The 19,388-nt window shown below is 43.8% G+C and overlaps 1 protein-coding gene across 1 annotated transcript; it reads left to right on the top strand.

The window, feature by feature from the left end:
* The first annotated feature begins 6,187 nt into the window (after positions 1-6,187).
* LOC149995710 (uncharacterized) lies at positions 6,188-17,862 on the top strand. The gene is made up of 3 exons (XM_090259946.1): positions 6,188-6,745; positions 10,528-10,654; positions 15,397-17,862. Exons 1-3 carry the CDS (start codon positions 6,644-6,646, stop codon positions 17,310-17,312), a joined length of 2,145 nt encoding a protein of 714 aa, XP_090116072.1. The 5' UTR covers positions 6,188-6,643; the 3' UTR covers positions 17,313-17,862.
* Positions 17,863-19,388: the final 1,526 nt, after the last annotated feature.

The raw sequence follows: 19,388 nt of genomic DNA, 5'->3' as shown, positions 1-19,388 counted from the left end.
CACTTCAAAGAAGAATCTGCATTAATAACACGTTCTATCGCTTCTGTAAATTCAAACATTTAGTAATATAAGTCTTGCTTTTTATCATTCACCCATATTTATGGTCTGTCACCTGTGGTTTGCTGACTGCTGCAGGACTTGTAGTTTCACCAGGTGGTATGAGTTTGGACAGGTTTTTGTTGAGCCTGAAAGCCCTTTCGGAAGCCCAAGAGAAGAAATCAGTGATTAGACTTCTCATACCTTGGGCTATGCAACCTAGTTTTAAATCTTATTGACCATAGTTAAGATTACAGAAAAGTGGTACACTCTATGGGCCTCTGTATTTTCGCGCGTAAAATAGGGACCTAAAGTACCTTGCCTTGGCTGCAGTACACAGTGGGTTGAGTGTTGTCCCCCAATCTGAAAGGCTGCAGATTCAATCCCTGGTCAGTTTACGTGCCTGGTTTATGGAACAGGTCCCCAGTGAGGGGAGTGTGAGAGACAAAGAATTGATTTTTCACTCACACATTGGAGAAAGAGAGAGGGAGAAACATCAATGGTTGTCTCTCACTGGCCTCCAACTGGAGGCCTGGCCCACAACCCAGGCATGTGCCCTGACTGGGAATCAAACCAGAGTCTATTTGCCTCTCTGGCCTGTACTCAATCTACTGAATCACACCAGCCAGGACAGAATGAAATACTTTTATTTAAAAGGAACAACCCTCATCCAGAAAGGACAAAAAGCCGCCTGTTAGGACTTTACCAGAGTTACCTATCCATTTCTTGACCCAGTTAAGGAGATTAAACTGTTAGTTTTCAGAGCCTCTTCTAAAGACTAGAGAGTTTACGGAAAACCTCCCCCATGCTGGTGTTTTAGAAACTTATACAAACAGAACGTGCCAGACCCAAATGCCCAAAAACTAAACCCAAAGATAACACCAGAAGAAACTGAGCCTTGCACAATCAGAATCAAACTTCCAGTTTTATAACTTATTGCCAAGATTACCCAGAGGCAAACCGCCCACCCTTTATCACTCAATTAAAAAAGTCCCACCCTTTCACCAGGAGTCCTGCCTCTCATGCATTTAGTCCATCTCTTTACATGGAAAGGAATAAAATATGGCTCTGCATTTTCTTGGTGAAATTTCACTGCCTAAGTCACCGAGTTTCCCGCTCTTTAGGATTTCTGGAGGGATTCCGTCGCTTCCTGGTGCTCAGCCGCTCCACCATCTACTCTGTCTCTGCTGGAAGGAGGGTTACATCCCCCAGGATATGAGAGACGCCAACATTATCACCATGTACAAGAACAAAGGAGACCGCAGCGACTGCAACAACTATCGGGGCATCTCTCTCACCGTCGTCGGCAAAGTATTCGCCCGGGTCGCTCTTGCCCGCCTGCAGACCCTTGCTTCCCGCGTCTACCCAGAGCCCCAGTGTGGCTTCAGAGCTGGCTGATCAACAGTGGACATGATCTTCTCCCTACGCCAGCTGCAGGAGAAGTGTCACGAGCAGCATAAACCACTCTACCGCGCCTTTATCGACCTCACGAAGGCGTTTGATCCGGTCAGTCGAAGCGGTCTTTCAGCTTGCTACGGAAGATTGGCTGTCCACCACGTCTGCTTGCTGTGGTCATGTCCTTTCACGACAATATGCACAGCACGGTGTCCTACAACGGCGCAACCTCTGAGGCCTTCCCAGTCAGCAGCGGAGTAAAACAGGGCTGCGTCCTCGCGCCTACGCTGTTCGGAATCTTCTTCTCCATGCTCCTCCAATACGCCTTTAAGGACTGCAGCGAGGGTGTCTTCATTCACACCAGATCCGATGGCAAGCTCTACAACCTGGCCCGTCTTCGAGCCAAGACCAAAGTCAAAGAGGTGCTCATCCGTGAGATGCTCTTCGCCGACGACGCAGCTTTGACATCACACTCCGAAGAGGGACTCCAGCAGCTAGTCACTTGCCTTTCCCACGCATGCAAGGAGTTCGGACTAGCCATCAGCCTGACGAAGACGAACGTTATGGCTCAAGGCACGGGGACTCCCCCATGCATCACCATCGACGGATACACCCTGGAGGTTGTCAACGACTTCACTTACCTCGGGTCCACCATCTCGAGCTCTCTGTCAGTCGACTTGGAGGTCAACCAGAGAATCGCCAGGGCAGCCACAGTTATGGCCAAACTGAACCGGCGAGCGTGGAACAATTCCAGCCTCACTGAGAAAACCAGACTGCGCATCTACCAAGCCTGCGTACTCAGCACTCTCCTCTATGGCAGCGAGACGTGGACCACCTACGCAAGGCACGAAAGGAAACTCAACAGCTTCCACATGAGGTGCCTGCGACGCGTCCTGCATGTCGCCTGGCAGGATAAGGTCCCCAACACCGAGGTGCTGAAGCAAGCCAACATGAGCAGTTTGCATGCAGTTCTTAGTGAGAGACGCCTCAGGTGGCTCGGCCATGTCAAAAGAATGGATGCAGGCTGTATTCCCAAAGACCTCCTCTACGGCGAGCTAGCAGAAGGCAAGAGGATGAGAGGGCGCCCAAAACTGCGGTTCAAAGACATCTGCAAAAAGGACATGACACAATGCTCCATCAATCTCAACACATGGGAAGTTCAAGCAGACGACCGCCTAGCCTGGAGGCTCGCGGTCAGGCAAGGTGCGTCACGCGCAGAGGCTGCGCGCAACGAGGAGGCGGTCCAGAAAAGATCGAGGCGGAAGCAGCGTCAACAGCAGCAACAACGGCCATCTGCCTTCACCTGTAACAAGTGTGGCAGGGATTGTCACTCCCGAGTCGGACTGCACAGCAATTCTCGGCGGGGCAGATAGACTCTCAAGAAGCTACGCCATCGTCTCTCGAGACGGACGGCTGCCGACGACGGAAGTCACCGAGTGTGCTAACAAACCCAACCTTGGTGCTCATTTCAAACGTAGTTGCTATACCAACAGATATCACCTGTGGGTGCCTTTTCAAAGCCACAAACCCGTCAAACCTGCCTGAAGTGTTTGTGAAAATAAATGGATCTTTTCAGATTTGCCATATCTGCTAGAGTCCACACAGACTTCAACCCATGGAGAAGATGGTTTCAGGGTTCCTTATTCTGAGTATAAATCTCCCATTGGAGCATCTCTGTATGACAATAAATGTCTCCAAAACTCAATTCAGTGACTGATATGAAATTAATGAAGGCACTAACTCTGGCCCTTAAAAAGGTAGAGTTAATGAAATTCACCGAACCCTTACAAATACTAATCTAGGATTTGGTTTCTGACTTTTTTTTTTTTTTAATGCTAACAGCACCTTGGGGATTAGGAACTTATATATACCTGGGGAAATTAGAATTGGGAAGAGGAAGGGGGTTTTTCAAAGTCACAGAGAAATATCAGGATTAAGAGGCTGGATTCAAACTCATGAGTCTGGCTTCAGACCTGGAGGCAATCTACCATGACAAATTAAGACTTGTCCTTGTCTTTCTGCATGTTCACTTATCTTGTGCATGAGGGGCTTCGATTGTATCCACTGTGGTCGATGTGAAGCCTCATTTTTACCCTTCAGGTGTTTCTGGTACATTCCCTGACGTGTCTGTGCAGTATTGAGGACAATGGATGTGATACCTGGGTCGTATTCAGAAGAGATACTAGAGACCTCTAGTTTTATTATCTCCCTGGTGGAGGTCTCACCTCTTCTTCATACAAGGAACTCAGTGTCCCCTGATCCTGTACTCTGTCCAGGACTGGCTGGAGCAGACAGAGGTGCTCACCATCTACTCCCTGCAGCCCTGACCTTGTTCCGGAGCCACATCCTCCTTTCCAGCCTCCCGTGTCTGCACCAGAGATCTTTCGGCAGGAAATGTCCTTCTGAACATAAACTCATTCCATTTTCAGGTACACTCTGGACACAACTGAGATTCTTACTCCTGTTTGCTCAAGATGAGCCAATGGGCCAAATCAGATTGGGTCTGTGCAGGACCCAGTTAGCATTGTTATGCTTATGGGCTTTTTCAGAGAAGAGGGTGAGGCCCCAGCATCCTTGGTGATAATTGGCACTCTGCTGTTAGGATATGTTCCTAAACAACACAATCCATTGAAGGGAACCAGGTGGCCTGTGTGGACACTCTGAAAGCGGACCTCCTTTCCCTTGTCATTTCCTCCTTACTGCTGTCAATATAATGTCTTGGATTAGTGCTGAATTTTTAAAGCCCTTCTAAATGTGAGTGATTGTCCATTTTCAACAGAGGGATCACCCCTGAGCAGCCCTTGTTAATTACCTGACACGTGAGCGTTATTTTGATGGCATTGCATTTTCATGGTCAGCTATTGCTCGCTAGTCGTAAGTCAAACTGATTTTCCCTGTTACTGGAGAGAAACAAGTACACATTTTAAGATGCGACCTATATACTAAAGGCTGTGCAGGCCATGTTAAGGAGAATAACCCCATGTCACAGCTAAGGCCCCCTAAGCGGCATCAGGTGTCAGTTCATTTGCAGGCACAGCTTGATCTCTTATTGAACTCTAACTTCATATCCAGCCTTTACATGCTTGGTTACATTGCTCCTTGTGTTTTTCAACCTTTTATGGACGAGTTTTCCAAGTGTGCCTTGGTGTCTCACTAAGTCCTACCCAAAGATTTTATACCCACAGTCATGCAGGCACGTTATTAAAATACTTCTAGAGATCCTTTCGCAGATCATGCTTTGAAAAGGTCAGAAATGCATATCCAACAGTGGCTTTACAGACAAAGATTCATTGAAAAAGTTAATATGCTTCATCTTTCTTAACTGGGGAGCAAAGATATTAAACAGAGAGGTTTGGTGTGTTTGCTCAGCAATGGTAGCAACAATACTCTACACATTTTGTAGAAGAAATCTGGAGGGGACAGATTAGGCAGACCTAAAACAAGTGGATAAGTTGGCACCATGACTCACAGACCCTGAGAATATGAGTGGGACCCCAAAAATACTGAATTTAGTTATGCAGTGTGGGCCCCTTGTACAAGAGGCTTTCCTCACTAGGTGAGTGTTCTAGGTGTCCATCTGTATCAGTGTACCAGCTGGTATTTTTGTCAGAGGCTTCATTCAGCCTGAGGGAAATTTTTTGACATATAATTTTTTTTGTTAATTTTGAAATAACCGTAACTGTATAGAAGAGTTGCAAACATAATAAAGTTTCTATTCGTATATGTCCTTTTCATATATTTATAGGAATGTACTTATATAGCCTTTAACTTTAGTTCCCATGATGTTAAAGAGTAGCCATGAAATAATCAAAACTAGTAAATTAATATTGGTACAATGCTATCAACCAAGTCACAGACTTGTTTTCTTCTGGCTGGCATGGCTCAGTGGATTTTTGCTGAACTGCAAACCAAAAGATTGCTGGTTTGATTCCCAGTCTGGGCACATGCCAGGGTAGCGGGCTGTCTCTGGTTTGGGGTGTGCAAGATGCAACTATTTGATGTCTCTCTCCCTGTCTGTCTCCTGCTCTTTGACTCTCTCTATGAATAATTAAAATAATATCATAAAAAATAAATAAACCGACTTTATTAGGATATCACCCGATTTCAACTAATGTCCACTTTCTGTTCCAGGATCTGATTTAGGCTCTACATTGCATTTATTTTTTTATTGTTTATTCTATTACAGTTTTCCCAATTTCTTTTCTCCTACATTTTGTCCCCCTCACCCGACTCTCTCCTCTCACCCCATCAATCCCCTCTTTGTTGTCCTGCTCAATCCACTGAGCAATGCTGGCCTAATCTGTATTTTTCATTTTTAATATTATTGCACATATATGTCCCTATTTTTTGATGATTTTAAGATTTAATGCGCTTTTTATGTCTTTGAGGTACACAAAGGATGAGTATGAATATGTACATTATTTATTCTAAATATAATTTATACATAGGTTCACTGTATTCCATTAGGAATGCAAGAAGCATGTCTCCTCTGATCTTAAATATGTCCTATGATAATTACAGTATCATTTTGAAATTTGAATAACAGATAACTGTCACAATGAAAATTTACCACTTTTTCAAATAAGTATTTTTCTTAATTGATTTTTATAACTAAACAATAATCTTCCATTTCGGTTTATATTCTTTGTAATTTTTTGTATCAAACGTTTGTCTTACATTCTTGTGTTACCTCTGTCATATATGTGATGGTGTAATTAGGTCATTTATGAATTTTTTTTCGACCCTGTAATGCAGGAATACCTCCTTTTACTATGACTGACTATGGAGTTGCAGAGATGATGCACGTTCATCTACAGGCACGAAAGACCCTTCACCAGGAACAGACGACATCTTTTGTCATTTTCAAGCTCTCTTTTGGACCAGGACGTCTTATTTCTCAGGACTTTCCCTGGTGAACCTCGGTATTTCCTCATGCAATCAGGTGGGAAACCACTTTGTAGCGTTCGGACAGTAGGAACCACGGTACCCAGAAGGCTGTTCAGGGCTGAGCCAATGGAGGCTCAGAAAAGGCATTTCCGTTAGGGCGGAGCGCTTGTGGGCGGGACTTCCGTCGCCCAGTGGCTGGCATTTTACCTTAACTCAGGATCGTCTCACCGGTCAGTGGTTTAATGGAGATACCCGTTGTCGCCGCGGTATAAACGCGATTGTGAGTCTCCGTGTCTCCGCTCAGGTGACCTGCCCCTGCTCCGGGATGGGGACCGCGGTGCCCTGCGCCCCCGCCTCGCCCGTCGCTTCCGGCCCGGTCCGCCCACAGCGTCCGGCGGCGGGGGCCGCACTGAGGCGCCGGGCTGAGGTGAGTGCGCGTCCCGGGCCCTCCCCTCCCCCACCGAGCCCCGCACCCGGGTGCGCGGTGCCCGTCCTGTCCTGCAGCCGAGGCCACCGCTTCCGGGTCGTGAGGCGCCGTGGGTGACAAGGGTGTCACGGGGTGAGGTGGGTGACGGGCTGAGGGGCCGCCGTGGAAGGACGCGCAGGTGCCGCTGACCCTGAAGGACGCGCAGTCCTGGCGGCCGCCCTGCATCGGCCTTAAACAGTCTGAGGTGGAGCAGGGGGAGGCGTTGCCAGGGAAGGCCGTGACCGAGAGGGGCCACGTGCTGTGTCTGGGTTTCCAAGGCTTTTCCATCCTGCTGAGACAGAAACCTGCTGGGGTCCGGTGATGAGAGAGAGAGGCTCAGGGAGAGGGGCCCTCGTTCCAGGTCAGAGGGCTGGTGAGAGGCCCCACTGAGGACAGACTCTTACCTGAGGTCCCCAGACCGCAGGGCGGGGCCGGGATACAGCTGAGACCCGCTGAGCTGGAGGTGCAGGTGGGTGCCTGCGTGTTCCCGCAGGTTCTGAAGTGGAAAACCATTATGGAACTAGACGAGGAAGGACAGGGTGTCCCAGCCCCTCCCTGGTGGTGACACTAACTTATGGTGACGTAAGACTCTTTCCTTGATGGTTTCCCCGCTCTGGGGTGTGAGGACCCTGTGGATACCACAGACTTGAGTGCAGGTCACAGGTAATATCAAGGTGCTCCCATGTGTGGTGTCAACGAAAGAAACAGTCCAACTGCAGAAACTGTTTTTACTGTTTATTTTAGCCAAACTGATGATGACTGCCAGGAAACAATCTCAATGCAGTGAAATAATGCTTCATAAAATGGCAGTTTTAGCCTTTATTGTGTCTCTCAGAGAAAAGGGAAGACAGAAGGGGGAACTTGTACTCCATTGGTGATAGGTTAGTGAGATAGGAGAAAAGAAAAGGAAAGTCTGATATTAGATAAAAATTAAAAATGCCCTTTTACATTGGTGGATATAGGATAGTTAAATATTTAATTACTTAAGACAATAATAAGAACAATAAGGGGTTGTTTGGTCTCTGTTCTGGTGCAGAGGATGTCCCCAGAGAGGTAAGAAAAAAGGAAATTATCCTGACATTCCAAAGTATGTTAACTTAAGTGCAAAAATAGATAGATGGACTCAGTTAAGGTAAAAATTGACCTTCCTCACAGAAGTTACTGGCCTAGGACAAGAATCCTGTCCATGAATAGCTTTTAGTGGGAAGTTTTAATTTCTGACCGTATATCTCTGGGTATTCTCGGTCTCTCAGTTTGTGAGGCCATCATGATGGACTTCCCCAAACTGATCAGGGTTAGCATGTGGCCCCTGAAACAGAGCCCACAGGCTGTTCAGTTATGAGAGGCATGATTTCCCACCACCAAAAAGCATAACTCTGAATACCGTAGTTTGGCGAAAAGGAAAAGGAGTTGTTTTTTTAAAGCGTATACAGATTTCGATTAATGGCGGATTGTTTTCCTTAAGTCTTACTTTCTTTAAAACACTGAGACACAGAGTTCTGGCCTTCCCTGCCAAAGTAGTTAGTTTTAGAATAGAAAAGTCAGAGAAACAATTTTGCTCTAGGAAACTAGGAGTCTCGGGTTTTGTATTTCCCAGACACAGTTCAGCTTTACCGGCAGCTCCCAGTAAGTTGTGCCTGATTAGAGAGGTTTTGCCTGTGTTGTGTTTTTCAGCTCTTAATGCAGAAACATGTGGCCCCTTCTTTCCCACCTGACCTTAAGACTGGTTCGTGAGATGCTTCGTTTCTCTTTCAACCCTCATGGCTCCCTCCCTTAATGTCTGTTGCCTTATTTTTAAATGCCTGACCACAGCCTGTGACACAGTATGTGGCGACCAGTCACGGTCACTTGTAGAATTTTGGACAGGACACGTAACATTTTTGTCACTATTCTATGGTCCAAGCCCCTCCTCTCTCTGTGGAATTTGCATTGAAAAATTAAGTATTTCTGGAAAATGTCTGTGTTCCACTGAGTTCCATCTCCCATCCCCAAACCATGGGCTATGGAGAATTTGGGGGACCCTGCTCTCTAACAACCCCACCACCTGCATTTTTTAAAAGATTATTTATTTATGATAGGAGGGAGAAAGAAAGGGAGAAATACGTAGATGTGTGAGAGAAACAATTGGATGCCTCTCACATGCCCTCAACTGGGGACCTGGCCTGCAACCCAGGCATGTGCCCTGACAGGGAATGGAACCATCTACCCCTAGGTTAGCAGGCTGGAACTCAATCCACGGAGGCACACCAGCCAGGGTGGGGCCCCTATTCTTTTTCATCCACACTGGCTACCAGTGGGAATAGTTATGGAAGATTATCTAGGGAGAGACTCAAGCACTTCCAAATGCTTCGAGGTTCCACAGAATTGGGAATAGTTACCTCAGTTACCTTTTGTGTTTGTGAAAAACAAGGAAAAAGGGGTTAAAAATCAGACTTGTAAAACGGTCAAATGAGAATTTGGTTCAAGCATATAATGAGGCACTTGCTAAAAGAAAGGAGTTGATCTCTCCTGGGCTTAACAGGCTCCATTTTGCAGCTAGTGGGAAACAGATTATGGGAGTAAAACAGGAGGCATAGAGCCCAGGACCAGGTAAATTCTGTCATCCTATGAGAGATGGTGAACCAGAGTTGGGCCTCAGAGGTAGAAGAAAAGGTTGGATTGTTGGACCTTTTTTTGTGTGTGTGTATTTTTTTCAATTACTGTTTTTCCTCCTCACCCTCTTCCATTACCTTCACTCCTATTCCCCATCATTTTATTGAAGATGGACACAAAGAGTTTGAGATTTAAAATAATATATATTTTCTTTATTAATTTTTTTACAGAGAGTGGAAGGGAGGGGGAACGAAAGGGAGAAACACATCAATGTGTGGTTTCCTCTTGCACATTCCCCACCGAGGACCCCAGCCTACAACCCAGAACTGTGTGCCCTGACCGGGAATAGAACCAGAAACCCTTTGGTTCTCAGGCTGACACTTAGTCCACTGAGCCACACCAGCTGTCCTAGAGATTTAGATTGTGCAGCTGGGAGAGATAAAGGGTTCAAAACCACCCGAGCGTTTTTGGTTGTAGCAGCTGAAGCCGTGGAGGCTCCATCAGCTGGACTGGGGAAGATGGTGGTAGGTTAATTCTCTCTAGGAATATCAGATGGTTTGTTTGGTTCACACTTTTAAAAGTTTCAAAAAGCAGTGAGTGGAAACCTGTGAGCAGCTGAAACATGAGTCTAGTAATCTGCTGAATGTTTGAGGATGGAGTAAAACAAAATGGGGAGAGCATTTGTGCCTGTAGGCAAAGATGGCAGAGCTGAAGGTGTCAACTTGGTTTTGAGTCTGTGAAGCAGGTAAACATCACCCAATTATGCACAGCTAGAGGCAGTGTGAGCTGGTGGTCCTGGGAACCTGGTGTACAGATCTAAGGGTCAAACAACATAACACCGTATTTGGCTGTCCTTTGAGTCATGAAGTGGGAGACTCAGTGAAATATCTTAGCAGGAAGAATGGGAACCTGCAGCCTCCGCCCTGAGATTAGATGGCATTAACCTGCCCCACTTTCTCTTACCCCACCAGCTTTTACTGAGGGTGATCTGAGTGATTAATCAAACTGTGGTGAGACAGCAGGCAGCTCAGGCACCAAGGGCTGCTGCTTTTTCTGTATAGTGGGCCCTGCAGTGGGTTGCGTGTGGGGCATTGTGGGAATGCTGTGCCTAAGAAAGACTTTTCCAGATTTATTTGTGTTAATTCTGTCAGGTTGTTGTGACCTTTGAGGATGTCGCCGTGTGTTTCTCCAGGACAGAATGGTGTCTTCTTGGTGAAGCTCAGAGATCGCTGTACCTGAATGTGATGCTGGAGAACTACGCTCTTATATCTTCGCTGGGTAAGACCGTCTCTCCCAGTGCCCTGTTCTTGGGCACTCCTGCGCTCCCATTTTCTCAGGATTGCTTTGTTTCTATTCTAAGTCCTAAGGGTCCTGACCAGACTTGTACCCAGGGAGCAATGAACAGCAGTCTTAGGCTTTTTCTGGGAGAGACGGGTTATTTTTTTCTGATACAGCAATGAATTACAGATTAGCAATCTACTAGCATGCAGGAGAGTTTATAGTGATACATTCTCAGGTCAGAGATGGGGCCTTGCCGAGGTGGGGATGAGAGGCATAGGTTCAGTGCGGCAACAGCAAGGGTGGCAAAAAGCATCAGGTCCTTTTTCCTGAGACGCTTTTCCTGGAGGGATGGAGTAAGGGAGTTACGTATTGATTGTCAGGTAAAGGTTGTGTCAGTTTTCTCTCCCGGGTCGGGACTTGATTACCTTAATTTAGGCATGTAGAGTTTTGGGGTGCGGGGGGCAGTATTAGCTCAAATTCTCATTTTGCTCCCGTCCATATTTTGCCATCTTGTTGCAAAACAGAAACCTCTCAGGAGGCAGTTAAAGCAGATACATTTATGAGCTCTTTCTCTAAGCCCTAGGGACCCCCTGCTAAAAGAGAGAGTGATCACAGACAGGCAGTTAATGAAAGTTGTTTTATGAAACTTCTTCTTTGGCCCCTGTGGAGCCCCTCCTGCCTGCCAACCAGGCCCTGGCATGATTACACAGTTTCAAAGGCTTTCTGTCCCACGCAATGAAAATGATACATAGAACTTAAAGGGCTTCCCTGCTCCTATGCTAGCATGGTGTTTCTTGTCCTGTTCAGAACACCGGGCGTTACTATGGGGCCTATTATGTGACCGGGCTCAGGACTGCTAAGGTCATGGGTAAGACACATCTCCCTCGTCCTCACTGCTTTGCTGGACAGTCTCTTCCCACGAACAAGCTGACCCTTGATTATGTCCAGGGGTCCTTTTTGCCTTGTGTTCCCAAGGGTGCCCTCTGTTCTCACATGTGGACTGTGGGCACTGCCCGCTTTCCCAGTTCTCTGGGCCGGTCCTGGTCTTGGCAGGGCTGGTTTGCTTGCACTGCCCGCTCCTCTCCCTGCAGCCCCAGCACCTGCTGAACTGAAGCCTCACAGGGAAGGATCTGAGGTCAGTAGTGTTGCCACAAGCCTAATGCATTTCTCATTGATTAATGAGAAAAAGCATTTTTTGTATACCTGTTGACCATTTCTACAGATATATATTTTATTCTCACTGTAGAGTATTTTTATTGATTATTAGAAGAAGAAAGTGAGAAAGAGAAACATCAATGTGAGAGAGAAGCATCTGTTGGTTGCCTCTAGTTTGTACCTTTAGAAGGGGATCAAACCTGTAGTCTTGCTTGGGACAGTGCTCAAATTAATAAGCCACTTGATCAGTGTTGTAGCAAATATTATGCATATATTCATTAGTTCTGTTTTCTCAATTCAGTGGTCCTCTCTATATTGCGGTTCACTTATTGTCGAGATTTTAGAAAATATATTTATTTATCGTGGATTTTTTGCTATATCACGGAATTTGCGATACTGTCTACGTATGTTGGTAAATTTACGTAGGTGTAAGAGTAGAATATGTTTAAGAATATAAGTAGTGTTAATAAAAGTGTGGAAAAGGTCAATGAGGGAGTGGGAAAGGTTAATAAGGGACTGGGAACGGTTTATAAGTGTGAGGGAAGGGTTTATAAAGCCTTAAAATATATATAAATAGTAAAATAAATGTATGTTTAAGAATATGTTTAAGAATATAAGTAGCGTTAATAAAAGTGTGGAAAAGGTCAATGAGGGAGTGGGAAAGGTTAATAAGGGACTGGGAACGGTTTATAAGTGTGAGGGAAGGGTTTATAAAGCCTTAAAATATATATAAATAGTAAAATAAATGTAAGGCTCCTACTCTGCAGATTTTCACCTATCGCGGGGGTGCCTAGAACGTAATACCCGCAATAAGTAGGGAATACTGTAGTCTTCTCAAACATGAATAACTCCTGATTTCTTTAGAACGGGCTGATCTACCCATTCTGAAAGGGGAATATTTGATGTCCCTAGTACAGTGCATTGTGTTTTCTACCTTCAGATCTTATGTTTTTTGCTCAATGTTACTTACGTGCTCAGTGGTTGTGTGCATAGTAATTAAATTGTTATCTTCCTGAAGTCTTTGGTGTTATTAGCATGGGATATTTTTAACATCTCTTTATTTTCAGCATATTTATGTCCATAAAGATTACTGAGTGTCTTGGAAGCAGCATATATTGTGTCTTGTGGGAGGTTTATTTATTTATTTTTGGTTTGATTGTTTAAAGAGGAGAAGCAAGGGAGAAAGAGGAGAGAAACATCAATGTGTGGTTGCCTCTCGTATGCCCCAACTGGGAACCTGGCCTACAACCCAGACATGCTCCCTGATTGAGGATCAAACCAGCAACCCTTTGGTTAACATGTTGGCGCTCAGTCCATTGAGCCACACTAGCTGGGGATAATTTTGTTTTTGATTTCTGAAAACAGGATAAGTCCTGCATGACCTCAATTAATTAATTCATTAATTGAAAGATTTTATTCACTTTTAGAAAGGACTAATGGAGAAAGGGAGGGAGAAGAATATCAAGGTACGATAGATAAATAGATTGGTAGCCTCTCGCCTACCTCCAAATGGCACCTGTCCTGGAACCCAGGGATGTGCCCTGACTGGGAATTGAACCAGCAACCTTTGGTTTTGTAGGGTGGCACTCAGTCCACTTAGCCACACCAGTGTGGACTATTTATTTTTTTGAAAAAATTTTTTAATTTTAAATACTGATGAAGTACGTTATATTAGTTTCATAATTAAACACTATACATCTCAATAAATCTCACATCCATCTGACATACATAATTACTAGCCTGTACTTTACATCCCCATGAGTATTCTGTAACTTCCAATTTGTACTTTCTAATTCCTTCACTCTTTCACCCATCGTGAGAGTTTTCATGCATTTATTTGTGCTAAACTGATAACAATGGCCTGAAGCAAAGTCTTGAATGCTTTTATGTCTTGTGCTTTTTATCCCTACAGCTACTCTCTGTCTTTTGATTGGAGAATTTCTTTAAGGACCTACTGTTGCCACCTTGTCATAGTTTTCTGCTCTTTTGTACTTCTTTCTTTGTTTTCATATCTTGCTGTCTTTTCTGTGTGATTTGATTCCATTCTCTTTTGTTTGTCCCTTCTATAGGAAATGTGCTTGTGGTTTGTTTTTATTAGACTTCTACAAAACTACTCATACTCTTAATAGTTCATTGTATCCAAAAAAAGGTTCAGTTGCATGGAAAAATTATAGTCTTTCCTCTTCCACACCACCCCTATATACGTTTTGATGTCATAGTTCACATCTTTATATATTGTTCATCATTTCACAAATTCTCACTACTGTTATTAGTAATACACTTTATGTATCCTATACTTTAGAGTTAATTGAAGCACACTGCACCAATGAAGTATTTTAGTATGTGAACTTGATGACATTACTGGCTTTCCAGAAAGTTTTTCACTTTCCGACATTTTTCTGTTTGTATTTAATATGCCTTTATTTCAGCTGCAAGTTTCTTTTTTTCTTTCCATTTCTAATAAGTCTTTGGTGGCACAAAACAGGCCACTAGAGTCAATGGTAGCACACGGCACTCTCTGGGACAAGTATTCTGTATTTAAAAACTCAACACGTTTGCTAAAGCTACTTTCCCTCTCTTCTTCTGTGTAGTTCTCTGTATTATACACCACTTTGTAGCACTTTGTGATAACTGTTCTCTTAAGCCTCTCCCGCTTTCCTTAAGAGATGCTCTTTATCATGGATAATTGTGTGATTATTCTTGAAGGGGGTTGAATATTTGTATTTTTTATTAATGCTGTCTGGCTGTCATCACAACATAGATCTTTTCCATTTTATTGGTTTGTACTCAGTTCTTCTATGACAGTGCTGGTTATCATGTCTTCTGCTTTCTCTTTGGAGTTCTATCATCTGTATTGCACATAACTGCTGAACTGGGAAGGAAGTGGTAAAGTCCCGTGTGTATGACCTGACAGGATGTTCACAGAGGGTGTCTGGCATTGGCGAAGGGAAATTGGGGAGAATTTTATTCCAAGTAATGAGGAACCAGTTCTCTTTAAATGTATTTATCATTATTGGTAGTGGCCATACCTTTATCTACTTGTCCTTTACCAGTGTTGGCACATTGCCAGTTTTTACTCTCAGTAGTTTTCATTTGAGCTCTGAGTTCTAGCCATGGATAATCTCTGCCTCTCAACATCTACGACACAACCATTTCTCTGAGGAGTCTCTTTGGTGTGCTCTCCAGTTTTGATCAGTACCTGTTTGGACTTGAAGTGCACAAGAATTTCTATGCAAAACCTGCACAGCATCTGCTGTGCTGCGGTTGATGTTGATGGTTTGAGGCACATTCCCATTCCTCTACACAGTCTTACGTCACAAGCAAGACTGGTTTTTTAGGCAGCTATTATCTGAGGACAACTTGTACGACCCGCCTCTCTTCCTTGTGTCCCATTCTATCCTAATATCTTTCATTTAGTGAGGTGCCCATTATTTACTGAACCGAGGGCCTTTCTCACAGTCTATCTCATTAGTCTGGGAAATGACCATGTAGGTGCATGTCAGATGTTACACATGCAAATTTGTGATGAGAAGACCCCCTCCCTATAGGTCACTATGTATTTACTAGTGTTTGTATCTGTTCAGGTTGCTGCTGTGGAGCAGAGGCTGTGGAGACACCCATTGGACAGGATATTTCTGGAAGGGAATCGCACATTAAGAATCCCAAGTCAGTGCTGTGTGTCCAGAAGAGCCACCCCTGTGACCGTTGTGGGCCCATCTTGAGAGACGTTTTCCTCTTGGTTGAGCAGCAGGGAACACAACAGAGCCCGACACTGCTGAGGTGTGGGGCATGTGCAGAACCATTTTATCTCAGTGCACAGAGTCATCAGCACCAGGAGGAGGACAAAACAAAAAATTGTTTCATAAGCAGTGTGGACAGAATTTCCCTTGCAAAAACTTACAATTTCCATGTGTCACGGAAGCCTTGTACCTCCACTCATGTTGGAAAATGCTTTCTCAACAGCTCTGGACATAATGAGGAACTGGCTACTCATACGATGCACAGAGCAAAGGAAATCTCTAAGCCTGGAATGAGTTTTCAAAGTAGAAAACAATATTACACCACCAGAGAACGCACGAAAGCCATTGAATGTGACGATGCACTTGTTGAGGACCAGAGAGTCCTTACTGGAAGTACGTGCTTTGTATGTTGTGAATGTGGGAAATCTTTTACCAATAGATCTTCGCTTCAGGTACATCACAGAGTTCACACTGGAGAAAGACCTTACAAGTGCACTGAATGTGGAAAGTCTTTTACCCGTAGCTCATCCCTTCAGGTTCATCAGAGAGTTCACACTGGAGAGAGGCCTTATGAGTGCACTGAATGTGGAAAATCTTTTACCCGTAGCTCATCCCTTCAGGTTCATCAGAGAGTTCACACTGGAGAGAGGCCTTATGAGTGCACTGAATGTGGAAAATCTTTCACTAATAGGTCTAACCTTAGTGAACATCAAAGACTTCACACTGGAGAAAGGCCTTACAAGTGCACCGAATGTGGAAAATCTTTTAACCTAAGTTCTTCCCTCCGTGTTCATCAGAAAGTTCACACTGGAGAAAGGCCTTATGAGTGCACTGAATGTGGAAAATCTTTTACCCGTAGCTCATCCCTTCAGGTTCATCAGAGAGTTCACACTGGAGAGAGGCCTTATGAGTGCACTGAATGTGGAAAATCTTTCACTAGTAGGTATAACCTTAGTGAACATCAAAGACTTCACACTGGAGAAAGGCCTTACGAGTGCACCGAATGTGGAAAATCTTTTAACCAAAGTTGTTCCCTCCGTGTTCATCAGAAACTTCACACTGGAGAAAGGCCTTATGAGTGCAGTAAATGTAGAAAATCTTTTACCTCTATCTCGGCCCTCCGTTATCATCACAGAGTTCACACTGGAGAAAGGTTTTGTAAGTGTGATGAATGTGGGAAATTTTTTACCAGTAGCTCTTACCTCCGTGTTCATCAGCGTGTTCACACTGGGGAAAGGCCTCATGAGTGCAGTGAATGTAAAAAATCTTTTATCCATATCTCAGCCCTCCGTTATCACCACAGACTTCACACTGGAGAAAGGTTTTGTAAGTGTGATGAATGTGGGAAATTTTTTACCAGTAGCTCTTACCTCCGTGTTCATCAGCGTGTTCACACTGGGGAAAGGCCTCATGATTGCAGTGAATGTGGAAAATCTTTTATCAGTAGTCCTGCCCTTCGTTGTCATCAGAGAGTTCACACTGTAGAAAGGCCATACGAGTGCAGTGAATGTGGAAAATCTTTTACCAATAGCTCTGCCCTCCATCTTCATCATAGAGTTCACACTGGCGAAAGGCCTTATAAGTGCACTCAATGTGGAAAATCTTTTACTAGTAGCCCCGCCCTCCGTTATCATCAGAGAGTTCACACTGGGGAAAGGCCTTATGAGTGTGGTGAATGTGGGAAGTCTTTTACCAGTAGTTCTCATCTCTGCCGGCATCACAGAGTTCACACTGGAAAAAGGACTTCTAAGTGCAGTTAATGAGGGAAATCTTGTACCTGGAACTCTGCTTCTCATTGTCTTCAAAGTGTTCACACTGGATAAAGGTCTTATGAGTGCTTGAATATGCGTAATCCTTTACCTGCAGCAGTCACTTTCTTTACCTTCAAAGTCTTCAAAGCAAAGTAACACAAATGTTGGAAATATTTTCCCTGTAGTATTAACCTTCATTGTTGTGAGAGACTACACACAGGAGAAAAGTTTTGTGGCTTCAGGGAATGTGTAAAATTTCATTTTGTCAGTAGCCTTCGTTATCCTTAGAGGCTTCACACTGGACAAACGCATTGTGAGTGCAGTATAAATGGAAAGACTTTATCTCTGGTTGTCCTGGACCTGTCCTCAGAGAGTTCGCACTAGAGAAATATATGTATTTGCAATGAATGTGGGAAATTCTTTTTGTATCAGTCATTTTTCCTAGTATGGTTGAGTCAGTACTGTAAAGTATATTTTGAGTGCTGGGAAAATGAAACTGCTTGTACCTGACTATTGCCTTCTTTGTCATTAAATAATATAATGTCTAAGTTCTTATAACTTAAGATTTGAGAATTATTTTCTATCCATTGCTTTTGTTATCTTTTGACAAGTCACACAGGAGAAAGCTTTTGTATATGCATGCAATATGAGATTTTTTTTTTCTAGCAGTAGCCTTAATTATATTGAATTTTACTCAGTGAATGGCATTATGAGTACAGGGAATGGGAGAAATTTTTTTCTGAGTCTTTCTCCTTTCATACTATCAGAGACTTTACACCGGACATAGACCTTTGGAGATATCAAATGTGGAAAGACTTATCTCAGATCGAAGTCCATCTTAATCATATCTCACACTGCTTGAAAGCTTCAGGCATCATGTGAACTTGGGAAATCTTTAGCCATAAGTCTGTTCCCTTTTGACATTTGAGAATTCTCACTGTGTAAATAGATTTTAGGAAATCTAATTTTTCAGTGTAGTGAAACTGATGAAAACTTTTGAGGAAGCGTGTGAGTTTAGTTTAATGTATTCACAAGTCTTAGATGTTTAATGTTTAAATTTTGTAGATTTAAACCAATATGATCTAAATTGTGCCTCTATGCATTCTTAAAGTCTGTGGTGTTCGTCTAATTTGTATACTTTTAGCCCTTTTCATGTATTTGTTATGCTTTCTCTGTTGTTGCATTTTTCCAAAGGTTTATGATGAGCATTTGTAGAGGATATAAAAACATACTACTGGTATGTTTTTATTAAACTGCGCACTCACATAATTTAACTATCCTTTCATTAATTTGGGCTACTCTCATGTAATGAATAGGACAGTGACAAAAGAATCATCTATGTTGTAATGTCACCGATATTCACTTCTTGAATAACAGGTTATTTTTACTTTAGCGAATAATGTTTTTGGAATGAATTTTTCAATAGAACAAAACATCAAAATTATTTGTATTTTCATGCTGTACACAATGTGCTGGGTACATATACACTTGAAAGAAGAATCTGCATTAATAACACGTTCTATCGCTTCTGTAAATTCAAACATTTAGTAATATAAGTCTTGCTTTTTATCATTCACCCATATTTATGGTCTGTCACCTGTGGTTTGCTGACTGCTGCAGGACTTGTAGTTTCACCAGGTGGTATGAGTTTGGACAGGTTTTTGTTGAGCCTGAAAGCCCTCTCGGAAGCCCAAGAGAAGAAATCAGTGATTAGACTTCTCATACCTTGGGCTATGCAACCTAGTTTTAAATCTTATTGACCATAGTTAAGATTACAGAAAAGTGGTACACTCTATGGGCCTCTGTATTTTCGCACGTAAAATAGGGACCTAAAGTACCTTGCCTTGGCTGCAGTACACAGTGGGTTGAGTGTTGTCCCCCAATCTGAAAGGCTGCAGATTCAATCCCTGGTCAGTTTACGTGCCTGGTTTATGGAACAGGTCCCCAGTGAGGGGAGTGTGAGAGGCAAAGAATTGATTTTTCACTCACACATTGGAGAAAGAGAGAGGGAGAAACATCAATGGTTGCCTCTCACTGGCCTCCAATTGGAGGCCTGGCCCACAACCCAGGCATGTGCCCTGACTG

Source organism: Furipterus horrens, unplaced genomic scaffold (genome assembly GCF_987537825.1).
Source record: "Furipterus horrens unplaced genomic scaffold, mFurHor1.1.pri manual_scaffold_13, whole genome shotgun sequence".
In the NCBI taxonomy this organism is placed as follows: Eukaryota; Metazoa; Chordata; class Mammalia; order Chiroptera; family Furipteridae; genus Furipterus; species Furipterus horrens.
The sequence above is the reverse complement of the archived record's forward strand: the minus strand, read 5'-3'. Positions and strand labels throughout refer to the sequence as shown.